The 27888-nt window shown below is 42.2% G+C and overlaps 2 protein-coding genes across 12 annotated transcripts in view; one reads left to right on the forward strand and one right to left on the reverse strand.

Moving 5' to 3' along the window:
* The window catches only part of CBLB (Cbl proto-oncogene B), a 78792-nt gene extending 53732 nt beyond the window's left edge, over positions 1-25060 (reverse strand). For 3 of the 5 annotated variants that reach the window (XM_077342134.1, XM_077342133.1, XM_077342131.1), the window contains exons 1-3: positions 24365-25059; positions 23608-23782; positions 10210-10460 (exon numbers count right to left, since the gene is read on the reverse strand). In XM_077342134.1, the coding sequence (XP_077198249.1) occupies positions 10210-10460; positions 23608-23775 (419 nt within the window). In that variant the 5' untranslated portion in view covers positions 23776-23782; positions 24365-25059. Of the gene's footprint in view, positions 1-10209; positions 10461-20860; positions 21000-23607; positions 23783-24364 lie in introns of those variants that run through there. The other 2 variants (XM_077342132.1, XM_077342135.1) reach the window with 2 other exon arrangements.
* Positions 24905-27888, forward strand: part of LOC143839726 (uncharacterized) — a 32640-nt gene continuing 29656 nt past the window's right edge. For all 7 annotated transcript variants that reach the window (XR_013231832.1, XR_013231833.1, XR_013231834.1 and 4 more), the window contains exon 1: positions 24905-25395. The gene's annotated coding sequence lies outside the window, so the exon portion shown is untranslated. The remainder of the gene's footprint in view (positions 25396-27888) is intronic.

The raw sequence follows: 27888 nt of genomic DNA on the forward strand, positions 1-27888 counted from the left end.
TTGCCCTCCATTCTCCTGACTTCTTGGGCACAATGAACAGTATAGAATATACGCCCTTGCCCCTCTGAGATGTTGGAACTTCCTCTATCGCCCCAATGTCCAGTAAATGTTGAATAGCTTCCTGTACTAAAGAAGCTTTCACTTCCTCTTTCGGTAAAGGGGACGACACAAATTTGTGGGGAGGTGTCTGAACAAACTGTATCTTGTAGCCGTGCTCCACAACTGACAGGACCCACTTGTCTGAAGTGGACTGCTGCCATGCAGGAAGAAAATTCTGAAGCCGGCCTCCTATTCTGGCGTCATGCTGAAGATTTTTTGGATGCTGTATTTCCATCCCTTTGTTTGTTGGGTTGATACTGGGGCCTCTGGTATCTAGACTGGTATGGAAAGGAACGTCTTCCTCTGAAACTATCTCTCTGGGAACTTTGAGACTTGTACGAACGAAAGGACTGAAAGGATTTCTTTTTGAATTCCTTGTCCTTCTGAGAAGTTGATGGCATAGCTTTTTTCTTCTCTTTGGTCTCTACTAAGACTTTGTCTAGCGCACCTTCCCCAAAAAGAAGTCTGCCTGAAAAATTTTCCGTTGCCAGATTAGATTTTGATAGGGTATCCACTTTCCAGTGTTTAAGCCAGAGATTACGCCTGGCTACTATATTGGCCCCCTGTGCCCTGGCAGAGAACTGCAATGCATCTTGTGAGGCATCTGCAGCAAACTGGCAGGCTCTTTTGATCTTTAAAAGAGCCCTTCTCAACCTTAGGGGGTCTGGCTCTGGATCTTGCAACAAGTCATCAGTCCAGACTACTGCCGCTCTGGCGAAATTAGAAAGAACTGCATCTGCCCTGATAGCTAAGGAGTTGGCTTCATGAGCTTTCTTTAACACAGTCTCATTTTTTCTGTCTACCGGATCCCTTAGGACGTTATCTCCATCTTTGGTTAGTACTGCTCCTGATAACATAGCCACTACAGGAGCATCGACCAGTGGTATTTTTAGATCCTGCATGGTTTCATCTGGAAGCATATAAAATCTTTTGGCTACAGAATGCAAGGACATCCCACTACCAGGAATTGCCCATTCAGCTCTCATGACATCTTCAAAGTCATCAGCAAATGGGCATACTGTCAGCTTATTGGGGGGTTTCTTGAAACCTCTTGCATCCAAGTTAGCTGATCTCCTGGTTTTTCCTGAAGCAGAACTGGTCACAGTCTCCTCCTCATAATTGAGACTTTTAGTGACCTTTTTTAAAAGTCTTTGAAAATGTTCTGCTTGAAAAAGTCTGGAGGAGACTTCTTTGCAGTCAGAATCTGTCCCTGACCATTCCCCATCCTCTTTGTCTGAAGCCACTGTAACTGATGTAGCTGCTGACTGAAGATCCTCCCTTTCTGCCTCTGAATGTTGAAAGGTATGTCTGTCCCTTGTGTGAAGTCTCTTTGGTCTCCTGCTAGAGGAAGAGGCTCCTAGATCTTAAAGAGGATCTTTTTCTCTTTCTGGATCCCCTGCTCCCTCTAGTGGATGAGGAATCCGTATCTTCACTTGGGCATGGGGAGGAACTGGACTCCCTCCGTCTATTTTGGGAGGGTGGGAGGGACTTTTCTTGCACCCTGGCTGTAGTCTGGGCTTGTGGAGGAGCAGCTAATGACTGTGGAATCCACAAAGTCTGCCATTTCCCCCCCCCCCCACTCTGCCAGTGAGGGTGCTAAAAAGGCGGGGAAAACCGGTGTGCTGGTGTTATCTGCAGCCATCACATTTTCTGCTCTAGCAAGGGAGGTTTGTAGAAAGAGGGGGCCCACTGCCCCACCTCCCAGCCCAGCCACAGTTCCTGTTACAAACACATTACCAGCCTGCTCTTGTAATCTCTCAGTGCTTGTCCCGGGTGCGGCTGTATTCTGCCCGGGGGCGTCGCGTCTCTCAGGCAGAGGAGATGCGGTCGCCTCCGACCGGGCCATTTCTTCCCCTCCCCGCTCAGCCAGAACGGGGGTGAGGGAATTCTCCGGCTGCAAGCATGCAGACGGAGCTGGAGAAGATGAAAGCTGCTTCCCTGAATTCAGCATAGCCGACCGTTTCTGGGCTTTTGCAGCCTCTTTCACCTCCAATTGATTTGACCTTTCCTTCCTTCTAGATTCTGCCCCCAAGGCTGTTTTCCTCTTAGCGGAGGTATTTTGCATATTCTGTTTGCTTTTTGTTTTGCAGATCAAGGAGCTCAGCTTCTAAGATCCTGCTCGGAGCTTGCAGGGCAACAGGACTGGAGGGGTCAGCCTACCATGATCCCAGAAGGCTTGCTAATTTGCATTACCCTGCAAGGAGCAGTTGGAGGCGTGACCTAACCAGTGTGGAGGACTTCCCCCACTGAAGGAGAATGGATGATTTCAACACTTTGAAGAAACCTCCAGGTAAGTCCAATGTCTTGGTCTCCTTCACTGAGTATGTCATCAGATTATTTAAATTTATCTGCTGAGCTTCAAGCCAACTTGATGTAGTGGTTAGGAGTGTGGACTTCTAATCTGGCAAGCTGGGTTTGATTCCGCACTCCTCCACATGCCACCAGCTGGGTGACCTTGGGCTGGCCAGAGCACTGATAAAGCTATTCTTACTGAGCAATAATATCAGGGCTCTCTCAGCCTCAGCTACCTCACAGGGTGTCTGCTGTGAGGAGAGGAAAGGGAAGGCAAAAGTAAACTGCTTTGAGACTCCTTTGGGTAGAGAAAAGCAGCATATAAGAACCAAGTCTTCTTCTTCTTCTAACCCATCTATTTAACCCAGTGAAATGGCTCACAGTTTATTTCAGCTTAACAGCTGTCAGGTGCACCCGCTTCTCTGTTAGGGTGGAATGGCTGCAAGCCATTAAACTCATCTGATTTGCTCCCACCCACTTCAAAGCATGGGGCATCAAAATAGATGGTTAAATGGCTGCTAGCCATTTAATGCTTCCTGAGTGATTCTCCCCCCTTTCTCCTGGGTACAACTTGGGGGGATGTCACCTGGTCGCCTCAGGAAATTCTAGCTTAGTTCTATTCCAGTTTTGGTTTGGGGACCACCCTGAACCGCAATAGAATTCTTATGCTGATGCCCATCCCTAATGTGGACACAGTTAATTTCTCTGAGTGCTAAGAAATGTTGGCAAAGAAATTCAGGTTCTAGTATTTTCTTTGTTATGTGGGATATATCACACAGTTTTTCAACATTTGAGAACCAGAAAAAAAGTTATAAAGCTGAAATGACTGTGAGCCATTTTGCTCCCCCTGCTTAAAAGTGAAGGGAAGTAAAACAGATGGGTTAAAGGGCTTGCAGCCATTTAAACCTAACATCTGATGAAAAGATCTGCACTACTCAGCTGTTAGGTTTAAATGGCCCCAACACAAGTCTGGAAAATGTTCAGGGAAGGCACAAGCTAAGCTAACTTTATGTTGCATTTTGGCTCATGACCAGTTCATGCCTATCTCTACTTGAGATCCCAACCATCTTTTGTTTTGAAAAGACAGCACCAGTGACTGCATTAGTATTTTTTAAAAGTATTAAAATGTGCATTGAAGAAAGCACAATATGCATTAAGGCTTAGCCATCAGACTGAGTAATGTCAAGCAAGCCTTTTCGCCAGCTTAGAAAAGCTAAAGGCTCTAAACACTGAGCAACCGCATTATGAAAGCAGCATTCACGTTTTCAAACTAAGTGAACTGCAGCAATGTTGAAAGACCTGGAAATATATTAAAACATTCTGTAACCCCTTGATAAAATCTAATAGGCCAGATCATTACTGGTACAGATTTTTATTTACTAATTTGAACCATGTTTGTGCACATATGGAGGAATAAAGAATTTGGAAAGAGGTTGTGTTAGGAATCGCCTGTGGCCATGGATCCTAGCAGCTACTAGGAAAAATATTTTAAGAGAAGACTGTTTACAGAGCTGATAGGTGGAGTCCCATAAGCCCTCTGGTTGTACTAATTTGTTATAAGGTTGAATCCAACATGAACGTCATATTGTCAGGCTCGGTCATGAATGCCACAAACTGTATTGTCAAGTACAGGAGATCTAAACTTTATACAGGACAGAGGCAAGTCTGAACACAGTATTATATTTTACTCAATACACAAACAAGCTTTAAACATTCTCTTACAATACTTCCTCAAACTGTCTCCCTGATGCCCACCCTCTCACTTCCACTACCTATTATTCATTAGGCATTGCAACAGTATACACAAATCCCTGAAATAATTTTTCAGGCTTCTAGGAACCCAGAAGTTATGTCGGCTGGGCACACCTCCCTGCCATGCCCCCCAGAAGTTGCATGTCACTGGAAGTGACCTCACTGTCTCTGTTAAAAGTTGGGTTCAAGGAGGATGGGAGCGGGGGGACGAGACAGATTGTGGTTTAATGTGGGAGTAGGCATGCAGGTTCTGCCTCCTCCCAGGGGTGGAAACTACAAAAGAGTTTATGTTTGGGAGGGGAAAGGGGGAGCAATGGAAGCGTCTCATTTTCTAGCTTGTGGCTGAGTCCATTAAAACAGGAGGGGAAATGACACCTGGTTGGGAATCCCCAGAATACTGGGATAATGTCCAGCATTATCTGGCATAAATTTGCTTGTGGCTCAGATAAAAGCCACATAAATACTGGTTCCAGTTCACAGGACATATGTTTGACACCCATGCCATAAACCTTTTAACATATGCAGGTCCAGACAGTGGTGCCTTTTGTAGGCTATAATATTCTGGAATGTACTGGAAGACCAGCTCCTTCTTAATGGCTTTTTTTAGGGGACAACGAAAATCCATTTTATTCTACAGAACTTCTGGCATTCTTTTTGTAGTCTGTTTTGTTAGTTTTGCATTATTTATTTATTTAGCTTATATACCACCCCTCATTGTGATGTGTCAGGGCAGCGTACATGGAACTAATAAAACAGAATAAAACATACATTATAACAATCTAACAATTGAGAATGGAACATAAAAAGTATTTCAATTTATAGGCAACAGTAACATAACTTGACTTAGAAGCATGAGCAACTGCACCAATTGACAAATGAAGAGTCCATGTGCTTAGGCAGTGGGGTTGCCTGACAGGGATGAATCTAGGCTGTAGAAAGTGCTTTATATCACTGGTTTTCAGTTGAAAACCTGGCAGAAGACCTTCGTTTTGCAAGCCCTATGAAACCGCTTAAGTTTCATTAGGTCCCTGATCTCACTGCGGAGCTTGTTCCACCAGGTAGGAGCCATGGTCAAAAAGGCCCTGGATCTTCTCAAGGCCAGACAGACTTCTTTGGCAGCAGGGATCACTAATCTGTTGGAGTTAATGCAGCATACCACTTTCATGGTACAGTTATATGTTGTGTGGAAGGTGTGAAGAAGCAGACAGTCCTTCAGGTACCACATATGGCCTTGAAGGTAAGTACCAGTATCCTAAACGTGATCTGGTATCAACTGGTAGCCAGTGCCTGCCAAACCAGCCAATCAAACCCCTCTATATGATATGATTGGCTGGTTTGGCCAATCTAGATATGATTGGCGGGTTTGGCAGGGAGTTATCCATGTGGGGTTCATCAGTAGCACACAGTTATATGTTGTGTGACCCAATTATCCAAATGCTACTACAGAAAACAGATAAGACATACAGAATCACACAAAATAGAAACTATTTCTCAATTTGGTCTGGGTATTCTTTTTGAGGCTCATAGGCAAGTTATGTCAACAGATCCCATTTGCCATTAGTTATTTCACTGTCCAGATAGGGGTCTTTCTTTAGCAGAAGACTTAGGGGTGGCAGAAAGTGAGTCTTCCTTAAACTCAGGGTAATCTAGTGTGAATTTTAGGCAAACTGCAAAGTGGGTCATGCACACATGTGTCTTTCAGTACACATAGTAACACTGACGGATTTCTAAAACCTCTGTTTCATAGGCTCACATCTTGCAAGTCTGGTCTCAAAGTAAAATCTGATTAGAACACAGTCACAGCTATGATGTTTATTAAATGCATCATCATCCCTTTGAACCTTTTAACAGGCATTATCTACCAGTTCTGTCCAATACATTGCCAATTGCAACTTATCTCCTGCTGGAATATTTTCATTATAACCAGATATATAACAAGAACAAAATATTTAGAAAATGTAAAGCTGCTTTCTAACAGAGGGCAAAAATTGAATTCTATGCACATATTCAATTCTACCCTCTGCTAGGTTAGGATAACATAGCAGCTAAATTCTTATGACATTATAAATCAGTTACATCAGTTGGGAGCGGTCGTGGCATACCAAAAGAGAAGCAGGGGTAAACTGATCCTGTATTCCCCACAGAGCAAAGGCTCACTGCACAGAGCAAAGGCTGACTTCAGCTCACTGAAGCCAACAGAAGGACCACCACTCACACAGCCACAACAGAACAGAGGATTCAAATGATCATGACATACAACAGCAGTATATACACACCTGGCAAGATAACCATAATTCAGATTATAAGGTGCACTGCATAGGGCTACATCACACTGGCCACATGTTGCAAGAACTCAGAAATAGGGATTTTGCTGAAAAGAGCACCAAGGAAAAGGTCTTTTGTACAAAATTTTCATGGCAACGTATACTGGTAGAATAAACTGCTAACCTTTGTCTGCTGTGAAGTACTATAAAGTCTTTTACTTCAGACACAAACACTATCCCACTCCTCTTGCTGGAGATACAAGAAAAAAAGTACCTCAAACAGATAATTGAAGGACTGGTATGCTGATCATGTTTCCTACAATTTTTTAAATTGTCCGTTGTAAAAAAAAACCCCACTAACAACTACTAGCTGTATCCCCTAGACCAGTGGTCCCCAACCTTTTTATCACCAGGGACCGGTCAATGCTTGACAATTTTACTGGGGGGGGTAGTCTTTTGCCAAGGGACGTCACCACTGCATCAGCCCCTGCTCTGCTTGCTTTCCCGCCGGTGCCCCTGATTTCCCACCACTTGCTGGGGGGGGGGGGCGCTGCCAGCAGGAGCCTAACTACACGAAACAGTATAAACAGAAATTGCAGATACAGTTCCATTGTAAGTGACGACAAGATAGGAAAGAGCTGCCAATTTTCCTGCCATTTTCCTCCAATAGTTAATCTTGAAATATACGCATAAGTGAAGTGATGAGGTACATACCACTTTCTAATAAATTCATTCATTCATGCTACCCGATGTTATTTTCTTGTTCTCTCATTTCAGCTCTTTAGAGGGAGACTTCTAACAGTTGTAGAAGTAGGAATATCCCCTAATATGCACTGCAAACTGTACATGAGGTCTCTGCAATGACCATTCCACCATCTTGTCCTAACAAAGTGCAGTATTCCCTGGCATAAGGCTAATGAGAATTCTGCATGAGCAAATTTACCAAATCATTTTTAGAAGAACAGGAACTCTACAAAAACAAAAAATAACCAATCTCTGCCTTTTTGTCTTTCAGAACACTCTCCATCACTGATGCCAAAGTCAACAATCAAACAAAAGCACAGAAATGATGGAATGGTATGAGTGACCAACCCAAATACAGGGGAGGGGGGAGATGCCATCTCAGTGACACCATCACATCACTCTTTTGCCATAGTTATAAGTACCTCTTCCTCTCTTCAATCATATAAATAAATAAATAAATAAATAAATAAATAAATAAATAAATAAATAAATAACGCCTAAAAGACCTGGTCCAGGAAATGAATCTTGCCTACCATGGCATTATGGGTGGCTATGTAAGGAGGAAATAGTGCCTCCCATACCCCAAGAGATTATTAAAGGACTCATCATTAATTTCTCTCATTTGGTCCATTGCTATATGGTTAGGTATACAACTCTGCATATAAAGCTAAATTCCATTCTTACTGAGACCTTAATTTCTGCCTCAAATATTGCCAAGCCAGACCCCTCTTAAAAAAAAAGGCTTCTCGTATAGACCTTATTATTAATTCACTAGAGACAGACTTGCACTTTATTAATTCTTCTAACAGTCTGCCTCTTTGCTGACCTACCAGTTATCTCACATTAGCATTTGCTTGCCCATTCCTGCTTGCCTTGGTATCTCACAGGAACTGTCCCCACTGTAGAACTTGAACACCAGCACTACAAAGTTAGCCAAGTACTAAGATTGGAGCAACATTCCTTTAATCCCTGCATGTGCCAGGAATTCTTACTTTACAAGGCACCTGTCTTTGCATTGACAACCAACCTATACTTATCTTTAGTCAAGGAACTGGGAGAACTTTTAGGCAGTTCTGCCTTGCATATGGGAGTGGAATAGGTGTCACAAGTGTCTGTGAATGTAGCAGCCTATGCTATGTAGACAACTTTTTCTCCTGCAGCTAACCCCCCCCCCAACTTTTTTTTTTACATTTCTGATGGGAGGCATAAAATATTGGCCGTGGCACAACAACCTTATTCCAATGTTACCAACAAATGTTTTGTGATCCATGTAAGCTTTTTAGTCAGAAATTATCAAGCAAAGTTTCAGAAGCATTAATTTCTACTTTCAACTTCCACCCACACCTTCCCACTTCCCTTCTTTTTTTTAAAAAAAGGTTCTGTTCACCCTTGTATGTTACCACTGCAAAGAAACAACTTTAATAATTATTTTCTTCTAGTTATTAATCACCTCATACAGATTAACAAAACTTTGGAAAACAATTTCATCACCCATCAGGTTAACAAAAATGCTAGGTACAAAGTTACTTTTTGGCTTCCACTGATGAGCTCAGCATGTGCTAATTTTAAAAAATCTAGAGAAATGGTTTAAACTGCTGGTAAAAATGAGCTCTCACTTCAATCAACTGTTTAAAAACTTAGCACCTCAACAAGCCAAATGTACTCCTTAGGTGACAGAAATGAAGACACATTTCCTAAGGTTGAATGGGGTGCAGGAGCCTCTAAGGAGTATTTCCAATTTTACTTGTAGAAAGCTAAGACATTTACACTTCTGAATTCTATAATTATGCCACGTACTATAATTTTACATGAAAGCTAAATCATAACTTTAATGTCAAAGCAATTAAATAGGCTTCTTTGACAGGAAAGCAAGTATTACGTAAATTTCAATTTTTCCCCAAAGTTTCCTTCTCCCTGTCAAACAAAAAATTAGTGTGAACTGTTCTTTTTCCCCATGACAGTCAAGTCATGGAAAAAGCAGACTTAAAAGCTTTTCAGCAATTCCTGTTTTGATATTCTAGAAAGCATTCACTAATTCTACACCCTGCCCATACAATCTCCTGACTATTTTACATAATGTTGAATGAAACATTTGTTTCACTTAAGCACATTTGTAAATGCCAGTAAATAGGAAGGTGTGGCAAGCAAGCCTCTAACAGAAGTAATTCAAATACCACCTACAGGTTAATTGATGCTTTAGGAAAGAATTGCTTCAAAATAACTGACTAATACACTTACAAGTCCAATTACTCATTGACCTGTGGGTCACTGTACATTAGGAATACATATCTCTAAAAAGTTCAAATATCCAAATATACTTATAACATATATAAGAGTCAGTAAAATTTAGTAGAGAGCTGGACTAGGATTAGAGACATCTGAATTTAAATCTCCACACCCCAATGAGGCTTGGATCAGACATACTCTTTCAGTCTAACCTACCGCATATAGCTACTGAGAAGATAAAATTGAGGTGGGACAAAAATGTGTACCTTAGAGCAAGCTTTCTCAACCCAGGTTTCATGAAACCCTGGAGAAATCTGAAGGCCCTGGGAGGGTTTCCAGAATAAGTGGAAGTCAACTTTTGTTTGTTTTTTAAACATTTATCAGGTGATATGACCATATATGGTTATGCTGACCTCTCCCCCCCCCCCCAAATAAAATGGCCAATGATGGGCCTGAAAGTGGTGATAAGTTGAGGGTCCTCAGATGGGCAGGTACACAGCTGTGCTTCCTAGCCACATTCTGCAAGATATTCCACTTCCGGGGGTTTTCTTGAAGCTTCAAGAATATTTCAGGGGGTTCTCAAAAGGAAAAATATTGAGAATACCTGCCAGAGGAAGAACAGGGTTAATGTTGTTTATGATTCCCCCTCACCCAATATCCAGCCTGATAATGAGTTCTTTCAGAACTAAAGAGTTAGCACACTGGTCTGTGCTACTTTGATGTGTACTAATAAAAATAATAATGCATAGCTTTTTAAATATTTCTTTTTAGCAAAATACAGTACAAAACAAAGCTGTTACTGAATTGATCAAATATTAAGATATTCTTTTACCTGTCCTGTGACTGTTCCTCATACATCCGCTCTTTCCCCTCTTTAAAGAGTCTTATAGCTCGTTTTGATTTTTTCATCAGACTGTCAATGTAGATTTTAAAATACTCATTTTCACTGAGCTGTGCAAGTTTCTGGTTGTCATCATACTTGTTCAATATAAGTCGCAAATGTTGATAGGTGTCCGGCAAAATATCAAGTATGTAAGGTGGGCTGTTTTTCAACTGAAGTTTAGGGTTCTGACAAAGTCTTACCTAAAAGCAAAGAACCATTTGCATAAAAAAATCACATAAGATGAAGCTGTACTGCATACCAAAAGGATTGCAGGTGAATCACACATCTGTGCCATAAAAGTATTGTGCAGCTACATCCCCAGCAAAGCCATTCCTAATAAAACAAAATAGTTGGACATGAAGTATCTGTACAGATTTATGATACAGAATGAGAATATAATATAAACAACTTTTGAATATCAGAAATTGTTTTCTAAAAGCTAGCTGCATTTAAATCCATTAAATTATAAACATTTAAATGCATTAGATGCAACCTCTGAGATCAGATCAGCAAAAAAATTTGCAAAGCTAAAAGAATGTAAGAGTTTTAAAAGTCTGCTTCTTATTTCAATTACTCACTTTTGTGTGGGAGAAAAGAAAAAATGCATCCTTCTTCAAAATGATGGGACATCCAAAAAGGAAAAAAATAATCACGAGTCAGCCCTAACTGCAATATACTTACACATCAGCTTCTTTAGTTATTAGTCATATTAGGCCACTGATTTGTCAAAGTTATTATCACATTACATGAAAGTCTTTTGTTTTAACTGTCAGCAGCTAGAACAAGGACTTTAGCACTACAGATTGGCAGGTACGAGAAAAGAAATGCCAAACGTCATTTAAGTAGTTAAGTAGCAAAACGTAAAAACAGAAAACAGGAGGTTGAGAGCGGACATGATAGCCCTCTTTATAATAATACAACAAAAAACCCATAATTTCAATAAAATCCAATTTAAAAACTCAGCAGAGGAAAGTCATGCTTTTGACATTTTATTTATTATTTAATTTATTTGTTATATTTTAGGCCACCCCTCTCAGACTGCCAGCTCATGGCAGCCAACAATAAAAGATACAATAAAAACAGTAAAAACACAGAACCCCCCAATCCCATCCCTAACCATCACAGCCAAATCTTCCCAGTCAGCCTCTCCCAATCTTCAATTGCTCTTCAGAGATGATGTTTTTATCGGGGGGGGGGGGGGTCCTCCCTGAGGAGAGGTACATAGTAACCAACTGTCTTATGTGCCCTGTAGAATGCAGACAGATTTCTACTGGGCTTGAGCCTCCTCAGAAAAAACATTCCTGCTCGTCAGAGCAACGATGGAAAACACTCATACAGGCAAATCAAGAGCCACACACTACAAATAACCCGTGTGTAGCATAACAAAGACAATGCATAAGTTAGGTATGACTGTCCAGACAGTTTGGAGCTTTAATGGCCAATTCCAGCATCTTGAATTTGACTCAGAAACCAACTGGAAGCCTGTGCAGTTGCCTCAAAAAGGACTGGTTGTGTGCAAGCCTAGCCGCCGCATTCTAAACATCTTGAAGTTTCTGAGCCACCTTCACAGGCAATTATGATAGTCACTTCTACATATGACCCCACACTAAGATAAAATTTTCACTTGAAAATAAAAATATTGTTCCCTCACAGATTGACCCTTGTAGCATGGTTTTTTTATTATAATAGGAAGAAAGCACACTACCCCATCCTGTCACTGATAGGTTCTTTTGGCTTTATTCAGTACAGGAACTTTGGGGAAGGTTTAAAGCTCATATTCTTATAACCCTTTATGAGAAAGGCACTAACCATAAACAAATAGAAGATTTTATTTTACAAAGACAAATAGGGTAGTTGAAACAATGAATCAAGGTTTTACATATAAAAGATACGTAGTTAGAAGGTCTTAGTTACATACATTTGAAATGTTCATAGGATTTTCTGTCAGATATTATAATTTCTTTTAAACTGAAGGGTTTCATTAGGGTGTTTATTCACAAAACACATCTGTTTTTTTTTCTTTTATCCTTTTATTTACTGAGTTCTCCTGAACTCTCCTTCTTCCTAGAAAGTGAGCACTCTTTCCTAGAACCTCCACTTTTCCTTCCTGGAAGAATGAATATCTCACTGCCTACTGAGGAATCTGGAGCACTTTCTCACATACAAATGACTTTGAGGAAATACACACACCAGACTTCCCCTTTCTAATTGGGCAGGGATCCTCCTCTCCTTAGAAGAATTCTCCTTCCAGTTTATCCTGAATTGGGAGTTAATGCCTCACTGCCCAAATATCTGCCCATGTGGTAAAGTCAGTGATGAGGACAGCTGATGGGCCTGACAGAGAAAAAAAGCCTTTTTCAGCACCAAATACACTTGTTTGTCCAGGGTAAGCAAGATATCTGGGCAAATCCTCAACTGGAGCAATTTGGATACCATCCAGAGAAGACAGCCATAGACCCTCCACTAGTCAAGCCTTACCTAGCACTATTAAAATTACATGAGAGGCCGAAATTTGTTGAAGGTTCTTTATGGATAGAATTGAATATGGCATGAAAGCACAGAATTCAGTTCCTCTTTTAGAGGCTTTTCGAACAATATTTGTAGGCCAACATAGTCATAAAGTGGTCACAGAACTATTCTGTGGTTACCATGGTTTATTATGCCAGAATTATTGCAAAGCATACTGATACCAATTTTAAAAGGTCTAAAATGAGTAGCAGAGCTATGAAAACTGATTTCATTATGATTTTTGCAACAGATAAATGAATGTATTCTTAAATATGAGTGCTAAATTCCTGCTGAAGTGTTGGCCAATCACATTGTCTATAAAGCTAACTTACTCCTATGAAACTAATGAAAAATGTATTTCAGATTACAACAACATAAGGAAAAAAATCTTTAGCATGGTACCAAGGCAAAGGACACCAAAGCAGTAGTTATTAAGCTATAATATGATGTGGTTTTGAGGACAAGTAATATGTTCTTTAATTCTATGTGCATCTGAGCAGCCATGACCTACAGCAGTTTTATACCAGAGATGCAACTGTATATTATTATACCTAGTAACAAGATATTTGACCCAGATAACCATCAGACTCAAACCCTATATTCTAAAAAGCACTAACTTAATTTGACTGAAAACATCAGTCATTAGCTCAAAAATATGCATGGACAGAAGTGCCCATTTTACCTACTAGGAAATGAACAGCAATTTTGACAGATTTCATAGGAAATGTACTCTCAGAGAATACTTGCTATGACTGTGCAAGTTAGGCATCCTGCAGTCATGCTGTTCTTATCCATCTGGATCTCTAGGAAATAACAAAGAAAACAGACTGCTGTTGGTTTAAGTAAGTTACCTTAGAGCCAATATGGTGTGAAACAGCAACTAATAATTACAGCTAGCCCAGAGCATTTAACAGATTCTGTTCACTTCAGAAGAAGAACACCCACAATCAAAGATGACCCTGAACATGCTCACACCCATAATACTGCTTTGCTCTGTTTAGCATCAATAGTAAACACAGGTTCTAGAATAAGTTCCAAAAGACTCTTCATATTATAAAAATCCTGCAACACAGAAATACTGCAATGTTGGTATAAGACCAGTAATGAAAGCATGCATCTGTCCACCGTCTTCAAGTGTCAATACCAGCACTGTTTCCAAGGAAAGATGAACTAAACCGTAACTTTCTTCTACTCTTTGAGGCTAATCATAAGGCATACAAAAAGATTTTAGTATTATAACAGCACACTCCACAGAACATTAACTTTGATGCAAAGAAAAGGCACAATTCAAATAATTTATTTTGAAGAGTATGGTTATAGAATGGAAAGCTTTAAACTTTTCATCTCATATTTCCCTAGGATTGAATGCTTAATTCTACTGCATGGTTAAATGTAAGTACTATAACTAGACCAAGTACAGCTATATTTTACGAATAAAGGTAACCTTATCTCCCTGTATGGACTTGTACAGAAACTCAGCCTTCATAACTAGACACAGCAAAAAGCTTTCTTGCTCTTACTCTTACCTCTTAAGTCATTTCACTTGTGCCATGAAGAATTAAGCTTCTAAAATGGGTCAACGTCTTCCTGAAGAGCAGCAATGCAAAAATGAGCCCTTAATGAAGATCTACACAACAACCATGTGGAAGACATCTTTCTTCTGTTCTGATGCTGAGTAACTTCAAAGTCTTCAATAACAGTTTGTTTCCTTTGAATTTCCCAATTTAGCTGTTACATAATTGGTAACTATGGTGGCTTCCTAAAATACTCTCTCACACCCATTTATAATTAAGTCCCTAAAGTATTGCCCTAATCATCCAGAAAAGTCATCCCTGACACTGTTTTTCATAAATTTCTTTTGCAAATCTGGCTGCCTAAAGCAAAGGATCCAAATCCTACAGCAGATTTAAATGAACACACATTTAAGATTTATAGAAGCATTTAGAAATCTACATATTTATTTTAGCTAGACATATAGGCCTATTATGCACGGCCGCTGAAACGGTGGCATGGAGAACGAGGAGGAGGAAGAAGCGAAGCAAACCGATTATGCACGGGGCGGAACACAACGGCGGCAAAACCCAGAGTATCCAATTATGCACGCAGATACTCCGGAGTCGCTTCTGGTTTCGCCCTGGTCCCAGGAAGCTCCACTTTCTTCCGCATCTCGCTAATATGGCTTTTTCAGCGGCATACGTTGCCGCCTGCAGCGTGCATAATTGGTGATTTTAGCCGCCACCATTCCACCCCGAATGCAGACTTTCCACTCCGTGCATAATGGGCCAAATACACACAAACATTATAAAAACACCCACTGAGAATGCCCACATGTCAACTTGTGGGGTTCCGGTTTGAATAGTTTTAAATACTTCTTTTCTACTATCATTGACCCATTATGCAAGGGGGGAATAACGCACATTCGGGGTGGAATGGCGGTGACTAAAATCACTGATAACGCAACCGGCCGCAGATTCGGTGCGTGCTGCCGAAAAAGCTGTGTTAGCGAAACGTGGATGAAAGCGCAGCTTCCGGGTGACCAGGGCGCAACCAGAAGCGGCACCGGGGTCGCCACGTGCATAATCGGTTACTCTGGGTTTTGCCGCCGTTGCGTCCTGTCCCGTGCATAAGCGGGTTGCCTCGCTTCTTTCCCGTCCGCGTTTTCCATGTGACCCAAAATCGCCGTTTCAGCGGCCGTGCATAATGGGCCATTATGGTGCTCAAGATAAATCAAGCAGTTCACTTGTCCATTTCATACTATACAGATAGGAGATGAAGCAACACACACCCTTTCTACACAGCTAAGTTGGAGCTGATTGAAACATCACTGCTCAACATATTAAAGTCAGCACATATTAAATATATTAAAGTGACACATATTAGGACTGCAATCCTAAGAACACTATCATCATAGGAGTATAATCAACAAAACAAAATTCAATTTACTTCTGAAAATGGCTACCCAAGATTTCCTGCACCATCTCACATGTGGTGTTTCAGGGGAAAGTGATTGAAAGGGCCAACTTGGACCAACTGCTGGCATACCTAGATGAAACTTCAGTCTAGAATCCATTCCATTCTGGCCATGGAATGGAAACAGTGCTGGTCACCCCTGATGAATCAGGGCAGGTTAAGCAGTGCTTCTGCTACTGTATATATCACAGCAGCATTTGACATACAACCACCAGCTTTTGACTCTCCGCTCTACCAGCATCAGACTACGGGGGACAGCCCAATAATGGCTAATCTCCTTTATCCAGGGCTGCGAAAAGTGGATAACAGTTGGGGAGATGCAGCTATGCCAATATCACCTCCACTGTGGGGTGCCACCATGTACAATTCATTCCCCAGCTTTGTTTAATGTCTTAATGCGCCCTCTTGCCCAAGCTGGGTCTGGAGGTTTGGGCTTGGGAGCTCTACTTCCTGATAAGACAGCCATCTGGCTTCACCCCCAGATAACTTTGCCAGATGCCTAGAAGCAGTGATGGAATGGCTTAAGCAGAGTTACTTGAAACAAAACCCTACAAAGACAGAGATTCTGTGCCTAGGCAGAAAAGAACCAAGTGAAGAAGTGAATTTCCCTATCTGGATGGGGTCTAACTCAGCCAGAAATCTGGGCATGATCTTCAATGCCTCCTTATCCATGGAGACACATGTCTCAAGAGAATGGCTGGAGTTTTTCTAGCTTCATCATATCAAACTACTAGCATCGTACTCGGCCCCTGAACATCTAGCCACAGTTACCCATGCAACAGACACGCCTAGACTGGATTTCTGTGACTCAATCTATGTGGGCTTGCTCTGGAAACTACAACTGGTCCAGGGTCCTCACTGGAACACCATGGAGGGTGCATATTCATCCTGTTTCAACAACTGAACTGGCTTCCAGCTGAATTTCGATCACCTTTAAGGTATTGGTGCTCACCCATTTGCGGTCTGGGTTGTGTGTACCTGAGAGGCCACCTTTCTATCCATAACCCCCAAAGAGTGCTCCATTCTGCAAACACCAACCAGCTGGTGGTGCCTGGCCCACCACTTTCTGTCCTGGCCCCCACATGGCGGAATATGCTCCCAGAACAGATCCAGACCCTGTTGGAGATGGCACTGTTCCACAGAGCGTGCAAGGTAGAGCTTTTCTGCTGGGTTTTCGTTCGGGTTACTGACATGACTATTGGCCCTCACCTACTGTAAGTCACCCTCAAACTGTGGTCTGGCACAGGGAGATCAAACGCCATTAGAATTGGGGCTGTTAGATTCAGAGTTGGAAGGGACATCCAAGGTCATCTAGTCAACCCCCCACACACACACACACACAATGCAGGAACTCATAACTACCTGCCCAACCACAGCGACACCAATTTCATGCCCAAGTGATTCCTCCATCAAAAATCACCAGAATCCAGCCTGGCCTGTAAGAAATTCACCTACCATCCCATAGCAGCAATTAGCAAATCCCTGGGTATGCAAGGAAGGACCACAAGGGACAAGCACTGGCATATCCCTTCCTGTTCACCCACTCATAATCTGCCTAAATTCATAAAGTCAACATTTCTGTGACATGACTATCTAGCCTCTGCTTAAAACTTCCAAAGGATTCACCTCCCAAGGAATCTTGTTCCACTGAGGAACCACTTTGTCAGGAAATGCTGGTTGTTTAGCCAAAAATTCTTTTGATTTAATTTAAACCTACTGGTTCTGATCCAAACCTCTGGGGCAACAGAAAACAACTCTGCTCCATCTTCTATATGATAGACCCTCCAGTATTTGAAGATGGTTATAATTGACATTATCATATCACCTCTTAGTCATTCTATCTAGGCTAAACAGACCAAGCTCCCAAAACCTTTTCTCATGCAACTTCATCTTCAAACCCCTCACCATCTTTGTAGCCCTTCTCTGGACACTCTCCAGTTTCTCTACATTTTTCTTCAGTTGGGGGCCCCAAAACTGTACTCCAAGTGAGGTCTAACCAGACCAAAATAGTAACATCATTTCACGTGAGCTGGACACTATACTTCTTTTTATACAGCCCACATGGCTTTCCCATACAGAATCATTACCTTCTTTCTTCCCTCCTCCAAGCCAAGCTACTAGCACCTACCTGGCCCCAAAACACCTAGCCACACGATAGTCACCTCTAGACTGGACTTCTGAAGCTTACTCTACGCAGGCCTGCCCTTATCCTTGATCCAGAAACTACAATTGGTGAAAAATGCTGCGGTCAGGATTCTCATTCAGACATCATGGAGATCTCACACCCGGCCGGCAATCCAACAATTCAGCTGGTTCCCAGTTGAATTCCGGATTAAGCGTAAGGTTTTAGTAATCACCTTCAAGGCCATTAGTGGTCTGGGCCCAGGGTATCCGAGAGACTGCCTCCCTGCTTATACCCCCAAAAGAGCCTTACACTCCGCCACCTCCTGGCCCCAAAGAAGCATGCCGGACGACAACAAGGGCCAGAGCCTTCTTGGTCCAAGCCCCCACCTGGTGGAACGAGCCCCCTGAAGAGATCAGGGTCCTGCCGGAACTTCCACAGTTCCACAGGGCCTGCAAAAGGGAGCTTCTCCACCAGGCATTTGCATGAGGTCAACCAACTCAAACATCTGCTGCTGCCCCCCCCCCCCCCCAGACACCCTTCTATGACTAATCAATGTGACCTACCAAGGGATTGTCATTGTTGTTCTGTTAATAATACTGTTTGGGCTGTTATGTTTTGTTACCACTATGTTATACCACCTTATGTTATGACTGCTATTGCATCATAATATTCCATGTAAGCATTCCACTGGATTCAATGTAAACCGCCAATAGGGAACGGCGGTATAGAAATCGAAATAAATAAATCCCATTTGCTATTTAAGCTATTGAGTTACACTGCTGATTCATGTTCAGTGTATGGTCTACTAAGGCCCCCTTTTCACACGTACTACTGTCAAAACAAGTCTCATTCACCCTATGATACATTTGATTTTTCCTACCTACATGCAGTTGTTTATATTTTTCACTATTAAAATTCATTTTATTCATTTTAGCCTCATTTTCCAGTCTGTCAAGCTCATCTTGTAGCCTGATTCTGTCTTCTGGTGCGTTTGCTGCAACCCCCCCCCCCCCAGTTTAGTGTCATCTGCAAATTAAATAAGCACCTCCTCTATTCCTTCATTCAAGTCATTCATATGTTGAACAACACAAGGTTCAGGACAGATCCCTGAGGCACTCCACTTGTCACTCCTCTCCAAATGTTTTCAGTATTTCTTGCTAGCCTAAGTCATACTGAGCTTTAGCATTTCTAACACTCTCCCTACAAGCATTGGGTATTTGTTTATATTCATTCTTGGTTATAAGGTCCTCCTTTCATTCCCTAAATAAGTCTTTTTTTATTATTCAATAACAATTTTGATGTTGATGATGACCATCAATCTAGAATGCCATTTAATTTGTTTTATCTGAACTTTAACGTTTACATTTTTAAATACCGTTTTAACAAGTTGTATTTGTTAAGTGTAATGCTGTATATTGCCCTGAGCTGGCTTGCTGGGAGAGCGGTATAAAAATCAATCAATTAAATAAATTGTGCCAATAAATCAGACATTGGAAAAGGACAAAAACTGCTACCTCAGGGCATCATTACAATTGATTTTACAAAGGGCCCTCAAGGAATTTGCAGGAGACTTCTCATTTTCTTATCTCCATTGTTTTTTCTTTCCTTTTCTTGAAAACCACAAGATCCTCTCTCCTTTTACCTACCCCATTCTCTCCTTTTTTCCCTCCCTCTGGCAGCCTTTCCCTGAGAAAAGTCTGCCCATGATACAGTGCCAACCACCAGGTCAGTTCCAGTTGCGCAGATCTGGCAGGCCAAGCCCAGTTACACTGTGGGGAACCTGCAAGGCAACGGTGATGTCCCCTGCATCCTTTCACCAATATTTCTTCTTTTCCTCCTCTTAGCAGCCCTCATATCCTTTTCCCCAGCTTCTCCCTCCGTCCCCACGTACCAATAAAACAACATTCTGTTTCTTGGCCCCACATCTTCTGCTATTATTTATTATTCACTTAATATTCCTTTATACCTCTGTTTCTGCCAATGAAGATCTGAAAGAAACTTACATCATTTTCCTCTCCTCCACTTTATCTCCACAACCGCCAGGTGAAGTAAATTAAGGCTGACAATAAGTGACTGGCCCAAGGTCACTGAATGAACTTCCACAGCAGAGCAATGACTCAAGCTTGGGGCTTCCAGATACTAGTCTGAAACTCTAACCACTACACTACAACTGATATTTGTGGGGTGGCTGCTACTGAACAGTAGCAATCAATCATGCATGTCACATGGAAGGAAGTTATTATTATTATTATTAAATTTATATCCTACCACTCCAAGTGGCCGTGGTTGGAAACAATATAAACCCCCCCCCCCAAACCATAGAATTATAATAGCCATCCCCTTTGACGACATAAAATTACCCGCTCAACCTTGCTCTCAGACTGTATTCCTGATGGCGAGGGGCACTAGATCTTAAATGCATGGACCTTAACCATAGACTTGGTGGAAGAACTCCATTTTACAGGCCCTGTGGACATGTAACAGCTCCAACGGGACCCTCAACTCTCCCAGGAGCTCATTCCACCAGGTTGGGGTTAGGACTGAAAAGGCCCTGGACCTGGTCGAGGCCAGGTGAACCGCTTTCAGGCCAGGGATCTACAACAGATTCGCACCTGCTGAGTAAAAAGCCCTGCATGAGGCATAAGGAGATAGATGGCCCCGCAGATATGTGGGGCCCAGATCGTGGATGGCCCACAGTTTCTGCCGTGCGTGGCCTAGTTGAATCCACCCTCAAAAGTCAAAACAGCCCTGAAAAAAGCCCTGCCTTAAAGAAAGCAATGATTTGGTTTCCTTGAGACTTCCACAATGTCCACTGAGCTAAAGGTACAGGTATTTCTTGCACGGGGGGGGGGGGGGAGACAACAGCTATGCAGATTTTGTAGAAAGGGCTTTCTCAGTTGTTGTTCATGGGTACAATTTCCAGAATTAAATATTCACAGATTGGCAGACATAATCTACAGCTTTGAATATAATGGATGCAATCCTAGCAAAACTTACTTGGAAATAATTTTGTTGAAATCAACTAAGCATAATTAGAATTGATTTGTTATAGGGATGCCAGAATCCCCTGGTTGAGGAAGGTGTCCCTTGCTCCTAGGCCCTAACTCTCTGCTGCCATTTACCTTCGCTGGATAGGAAACCTGCTGCAAAAAAAAGGGGGGGAATAATGCCCAATGTTTTATTAACAAGCCTATGTGACATCAATGCAACCTAAAGGTAACAAAGGTACATCGGTGTGATGCTCAGGTTTTTGTCCAAAATTCTATGCATCACTGTGACATGCCTACGTCACTTCTGGGTCACACTGGAAGTCACATGGGCACATCACTGAAATTGCCTGATCCAAGTTAAGACCACTCCCCATCCCCCACCGGCTGCCAGGAGGAACCTGGCAACCCTGATTTGTTACCAAGACTGAAACAATAAACCTGTAGAGAGAAAGTACTACATTATGGAGCAGAACAAAGAAAAATTTACAATGGATAAAGTTAAAAATTATCACTTTTTATAGGAGAGACTTAAAATGCAGCTGGATGCCAGGCATGGAGTGGTGGTGGTGAGGATGTAAATGGGTCTTTGCTGCCAGTATCTGTATTGTTTGTAAATGTATTTTCAGGTTCAGACGACAACATCTGGGAGTGGCGGTTAATAAAAGCTAACTAAATAAAATGAGAATTTAAAAAACCTGGGTCTTTAAATTATTTTAATACAAATTTTAATAATTTAAATCAATACAATTTATTAGCCCAGTTTAAACATGAAACCTGAATTTACTAGAAAGAATTAAAGGGCTAATATTATGTCTTTAAACTCAACAGAAGACCCTAATAAGGATGGCAATTTTAAGCAAATTTTAAAATTTGATTAAAAATGAGTTATAGGGAAAATATCTGCCTTTTTGAAAGCAACAATTATAAAAATTATAAACATGGAATAACGCTATCTCATGGTCTTGATGCTACTGTAGATTCACTAGATACATGATCACAAGCATTGGGATCTAATCTTTGGCTTCAAGTAAATCCACCATGTATCTCATTAAAGTTTATTTTTATTTATTATAACACCAAAGGCCCTCCTAGGTGATCTCATTTGTTGTTGTTGTTGCTGCGAAGTCATGTCCGACCCATTGCGACCCCATGGACAATGATCCTCCAGGCCTTCCTGTCCTCTACCATTCCCTGGTGATCTCACAGTAATCGTCAAAATTAAAAAGTTCTATTTTTTCAGATCTCAGTTTACACATTTTATGTTTTTACCCTATCTGTCCTACAACTATAAGAAAAACATGGTATCATCAATAACAGAATTAATCATATTTATGGATAAATAGATATAAGTTCAGGGGTTAGACTGTGTTGCTGTGATAACACCAACAATGCCATTAATAACTGTTTGTCCAAATCCACTAAAGTGCTGCAAAAACACTTAGGGCCTCAATTAAAGAGATGCTCGCCAACTACCATGCAAGGCATGAAATGGAGAACTTTCATAACTGACAATACTTTAGGCTCCATTTCTGAAGTTAAGGCTTCCAGTTTCTTCCATAATTCTATTTTTGTTTCAGAACACTCAATTTTTAACTGAATATTGGATCCTCCACCGCTGAAGTGCTACAAACATGGCACACCAAGGTGATGATAAAAACTTGGCTGAAAATACTAAGTGTTACACTGGAAATAGCACTGTGGTGACCTGGTACCTAGGATTTGTCACATGATGTCTCAGATTAAAACACATCCTTCACTGTTTAGGTGAAAAGTACTTATCATTTTATGAATATTTACAAGATGCTTAAAAATGTAATGAAAGTAAAAATTATTGGTTCTGGCTGAACAGGGTGGTATAGGATTGGTTAGAGTGGATGTTACCACTGCTACCTTGCGGTTGTTGTTGTAATTTGGGGAAATTTTATTGGGGTTTTTTTGTATTTTAATGTTTTACTATGTGAACCGCCACAAGACCAACTGGGGAGTGGCGATATATATATATATTGAAAAATAAATAAAGATTTGTAAAAGAGTTATTAAGCAATGACTATATGAACATTGTCTAGTTGAAAAAAACCCTGCAATGCTCTCATACTCTCCTAACAATGAACAACAGTTTTCTGCAGTGGGAAAATAGGTAAACTAGTATAAGATTACCCTGGGATTTTGATAAAGTTATCCTGAAAGATCTTCTGAAACACTACATGGCATCTTTTAACTGCAGGATATGTAACATTTCAAGAACTGCTTACCAAGAAGTTACAAAATGTATTTTAAGAATGAAAGCATGGGACATAACTTTTGTTAATTCATTTAAAAGAATCAGGCATTTTTCCATTCCACAACTTGCAGACTGAACCACAGGCATATGATTAATGTAAGAGCACTTCACAGCTTGATAACCTTCACTGAAGTTTCTTGTGTAAAAAGAGAGAAAAAGAACTATGATGTTACCCAGTGTGGAACCAAATGAATACTAGGTACACAGAAATTAAGCTGGTTGTTGACGCCACAGATACATTATTTGAAGAACTTTGTTAGCTAATAAGTACAACATGTAAGACAAAAGTGTATTTTTCTTCAGCACTACAAAGAAAACAGCCCAAGGGTAAATAATAGATATGTAGATCTGAAATGAACCTGAAAGCATGTGTTCTTTCCAAAGTAAGGCACAACATTCCAACTGCAACACAGATTTCTTTGTCCAGTTATAAACACTTTTAAACTTTTTCCGCATAGGGACTACACACTCACCACTTTATCCATTAGCTTCCAGGTTTTTTCTACAGTCCTGCGATCAGCAGCTGCTTGCTTGGGAGGGCCAACTGCATCCTGAATAGCATCAATGAAACCCAGAATACGTCCTTTGCGGGGATTTCCTCCTCGGCCACCTGGGTTCCGGCCGTTGAGGGAATTGGCCATCTGGGATCTTAATTTCATAAGATTAATAAGAGAAAGAGTAATGTGTAACATTACAAAATAGGGCTGTACTAGCATTCAAACATACACACACCAAGATACAGTACAAAGAAGTACAGACTTAACCTACTAACCAAAAAAGGCAAGACTCCCAACACAGTGGAAAACCATATTAACTCTTGAGGATAAACCACAAAAAAACAATCATGGTAAACTTTAGTCAGAAGCAAGTAATCTTGAATCAACATCCCTGAACACAGTAATTTAACACAGCTGTGGAAAGATATAGTCTTTTTTTCATCCATCCATCCCCTTAACTTCCTCAAAAAAAATTAAAGCCACCAGTAGTCATTATGCATAGTGATGGTCATTACACTCCCTATCCTAGTTTTCAGGCACTCCCATATTTAAGCACTTACACATAAAACGTGGCCCACACACGTTCACAAGGGGCAAATATCTCCCCACAAAATAAAAAAAATGAGGTACAAGCTAGCAGTTTACTAAACAAATTCCCCACCTGGAAAATACACACAGAGAATTAACATGTTATGCCAGTTGCATATTGGATAGACACATTTAAAATACGTACAAATTAGCCACTGTGTGCGAGACTTGTTGCGGGTATTTGTAACGCGTGTGTAAACTAATATGTGAAGGCAACGAGATCCAAAATGCAGGCGCAAAAAAAAAGAAAAAAGAAAAAAAAAGTTGTAGGTAGATCCAAGTCTCCCCGGCGCCTTTAGGCAGCAGGTCTTCCTTCTTTCTCCGACCAGTTTCGGAAGAGCCGGCGGCTGGTCTCCCCTCGCGAGCAGCCCAGCCGAATCTCCCCTCTCGCTCTGCTCGCCCTTCCTCCTTCAGGGACGCCACATTCCTCGGCAGCGCCCGCGTTAAATCCCAGCAGTTTTCCTGGTTCCGGTTGCTCCCGAGGCGCTCTCCGTCCCCCGCATCGGCAGCCTCCGCCACCCGCCCGGCGCGCTCCCTTCCCCCCCGCCAGCCCCAGGGCCCAGGACGGCCAAGCCAGCCCCGACGGGACGCCGCTCCCCTGTGTCGTTGCCGCCGCTGGTGCCGCACAAGGAAACATGGGGAGCCAATCCGCCGCCGGGGCCCCTCTCGCCGCTCCGGCTTCCCCGCGCCCGCTCCGCTGCGCGAAGGCGAGGGGCGGGTAGGGGTGGCCCTGAGGGCGGGGCCCAGGCCGCCGCAGCCAAGCCCTGCCCCCTCCGCGCTCGCTCTCCCCGCTGCCCTGAGCCGCCCGACGAGACTCGGATGCTCGGCACGGCGGCTGCGCGCCCCGCAGAACAAAGCTCGCGGTCCTCCCCGCCCCCTCTAACGGTACTAGGTTCAATCTCAAACGTCGGCGCACGAGGGACGGGGCAAGGCTGTTGCGAGGACACGTGACGCGGGCCGGAGCAGACCAGCGGCAGCTATCGCGGCGAAAGGGCAAACTGGGGCTCCAGGGCCGTTCCCCCGCCCGCCCCGAACTTTCGCATTCGAGGAGGGGAGGGGGGAGTTTGTTGGTCCTCCAGTTTCTGACTGATAAGGATACGGGCCAATAAGAGCAGGACTTCCGGCTGAGCGCTTTTCTCCTCCCCGGACTGTGATTCATGAGTCGGTCAGAGCGAGGTAAAGGGGGACGATGCGGGCAGGCGGCGGCCGTGTGGAGCCGGGCTGGACAGGAGAATGAAGACGGAGTGGGAAGGAATAAGAAGAACAGGCGCTGCGCCGTACAAGGCCTTACGTTCGGCAACGCCGTTCTGGGAGGGTTTGCTCGGGAGCAACCTCAGAGGGAGTTAATTCCTTGCAAGATTATTTAGCAGAGTGACCAGGAAACTCTTGCGCCTATCTAAGGCCCTCTGAATTCAGTGGGATTCTTCTCCCCCCCCCCAAAAAAAAAATACCAATCAGTTTATGTCGAAGTACAGCTTTAACTAGAAGTTCAATCGCTGCATGTTTTAGGTTTGTAGACTTCTGTTCAGAGAACAGGACAGATCCATAGTATATGAATCCCATCTGATCCTACGCATGAATGTTTCAGAATTAAGTCGTTACAATTGAGCTCAAATTCTTCAGTACTTGTACTTAGAACACCCTTTTATTGGTTTCCGTGGTAATTTGATTGAACCACTAAAAAGGTTTTAAGAACATCAGGACGCAGATGGAGCAAAGGGGCTACTAAGCAAAGAGGCCCCTCCCCTCCCCCAGTGACAATTCAGTTCGTTAAGCTTTGCCTTGTCACCACAAAAAGTCGATGCTTCAGAGTAATATAGTCTTTAAGATTTAATCGTATTATGTTTAATGACCATACTGTTTTGTTCTCTTATGTTTCTGTTTATATATAACTTGGCCTGAATGACTGTAATAAAGTTTGACTGACACTCTTTTTATTGTCTATCTATGGAACAAATGCTATGGCTGCAATGTCATATGTGAATGTCATCTAATCTGAGAAGGGTGTGAACCAAAATACCACTTTATAACATAACAAATAACATAAATTAGACAATCAGCATTTCCTGATATGGTTACTATAAAATTTAAGACATTAGTGAGGATAAGGGGTAGTGCTGCAAATGCCTTGCAGATGGGATTAAACTCATAATTGCATAATAAGTGTTAGGTCTTGGTTACAAGCTAAATTTGGAAGGACTGCTCAGTGACCTCATTTATTTTAAACTATCTCCCTAGGCCTAGTGTTAAAGCTATTCAAGATATCAAATAATTGGCCTGGCTTTGATGGCAGGGGAATGGGCAGAAGCCTGGGCGGGGGGAGGGGGGTTGCCTTTCAGATGGCAAGAGTGCAGCCATGTACTCAACCTAATGCCTGGTGGAAGAGTGCCGTCTTGGCACTTGGCAACTTTAGGAGCTCCATAAAGGCCCAGATCTCTGTCGGCAGCTCATTCCACCAGGCTGGAGGTAGGGCCGAAAAAGGGCTCTGGTGGAGGGCAGAGCTACTCTGGGGCTGGGACAACCAATGTGTTGGTATTTGCAGAACAAAGAGCTCCTTTAGGGGATGTATATGGAGAAATATGCAAGTTGGTATAGAGAGGATTCCTGATTCAGCCGTTGGTATCTCCATTAAATGGGTTAATTCACTTGGAAGAATTTCACTTGGAAGAATGTCACTTAGAGTGACATTAGCTGTAGTCGAATGCAGCTCCACAGGGCCAGTAGTCTCATTCAGTTTAGGCCAGTTTTAAAGGTAAAGGTATCTCCTGTGCAAGCACTGAGTCATGTCTGACCCTTGGGGTGATGCCCTCCAGCGTTTTCATGGCAGACTCAATACGGGGTGGTTTGCCAGTGCCTTCCCCAGTCGTTACCGTTTTACCCCCCAGCAAGCTGGGTACTCATTTTACCGACCTCAGGGGAATGGAAGGTTGAGTCAGCCTTCAGCCGGCTGCTGGGATTGAACTCCCAGCCTCATGGACAGACAGCTTCAGACAGCATTTCTGCCGCTTACCACTCTGCGCCACAAGAGGCTCTAGGCCAGTTTTATATATGTGTATATTTTATATCTTCTGCCTATTACGTTAGTATATAAATACACTGTTTTCACTTTTCTGATCATCTTGTGTTTTGGACCAACTGTACAGTTAGTGTTGAAGTGACTACACAATCTTCAGGTATACAATGTTCCTGGTGTCATGAAGAGAGATAAATGTCCTATATTGTAATAATCGTATGCCAGTTTCAGTTTACATGGTGATATGTTAGTTTCCTAACAATGTTGATTCTATTGTGTGTTACTTAGTCCCATGGTATTTAATACAACAGCATAACGACAATACTACAGAATTCTATCCTAAGCTTCTGCAAAGTCTGTGGAGTTCTTCCAATAAGGCCATCTTTTTCAACCTATTGACCATGGTGTAACCCCTGAAATATTCTTCAGACTTCAAGTAACCCTAGACGTGATGTCAGCTGGCCACGTCTCCCTGCCATTCACCAGGAAGTAAAATGTTTACAGTGTGTATGATATCACTAATAAAATAAAATGCTTGTTAAATAAGAAGTTAGTTTCATTTTTGTGTGTGAAATACCTTGACTGAAGTAAACAAGGAAGCATTAATCTCAGCTGTCATAAAGCCCATCATGCAAAGCAGCAATTCTCAGGGGAAA

Source organism: Paroedura picta, chromosome 6 (genome assembly GCF_049243985.1).
Source record: "Paroedura picta isolate Pp20150507F chromosome 6, Ppicta_v3.0, whole genome shotgun sequence".
Classification (NCBI taxonomy): domain Eukaryota; kingdom Metazoa; phylum Chordata; class Lepidosauria; order Squamata; family Gekkonidae; genus Paroedura; species Paroedura picta.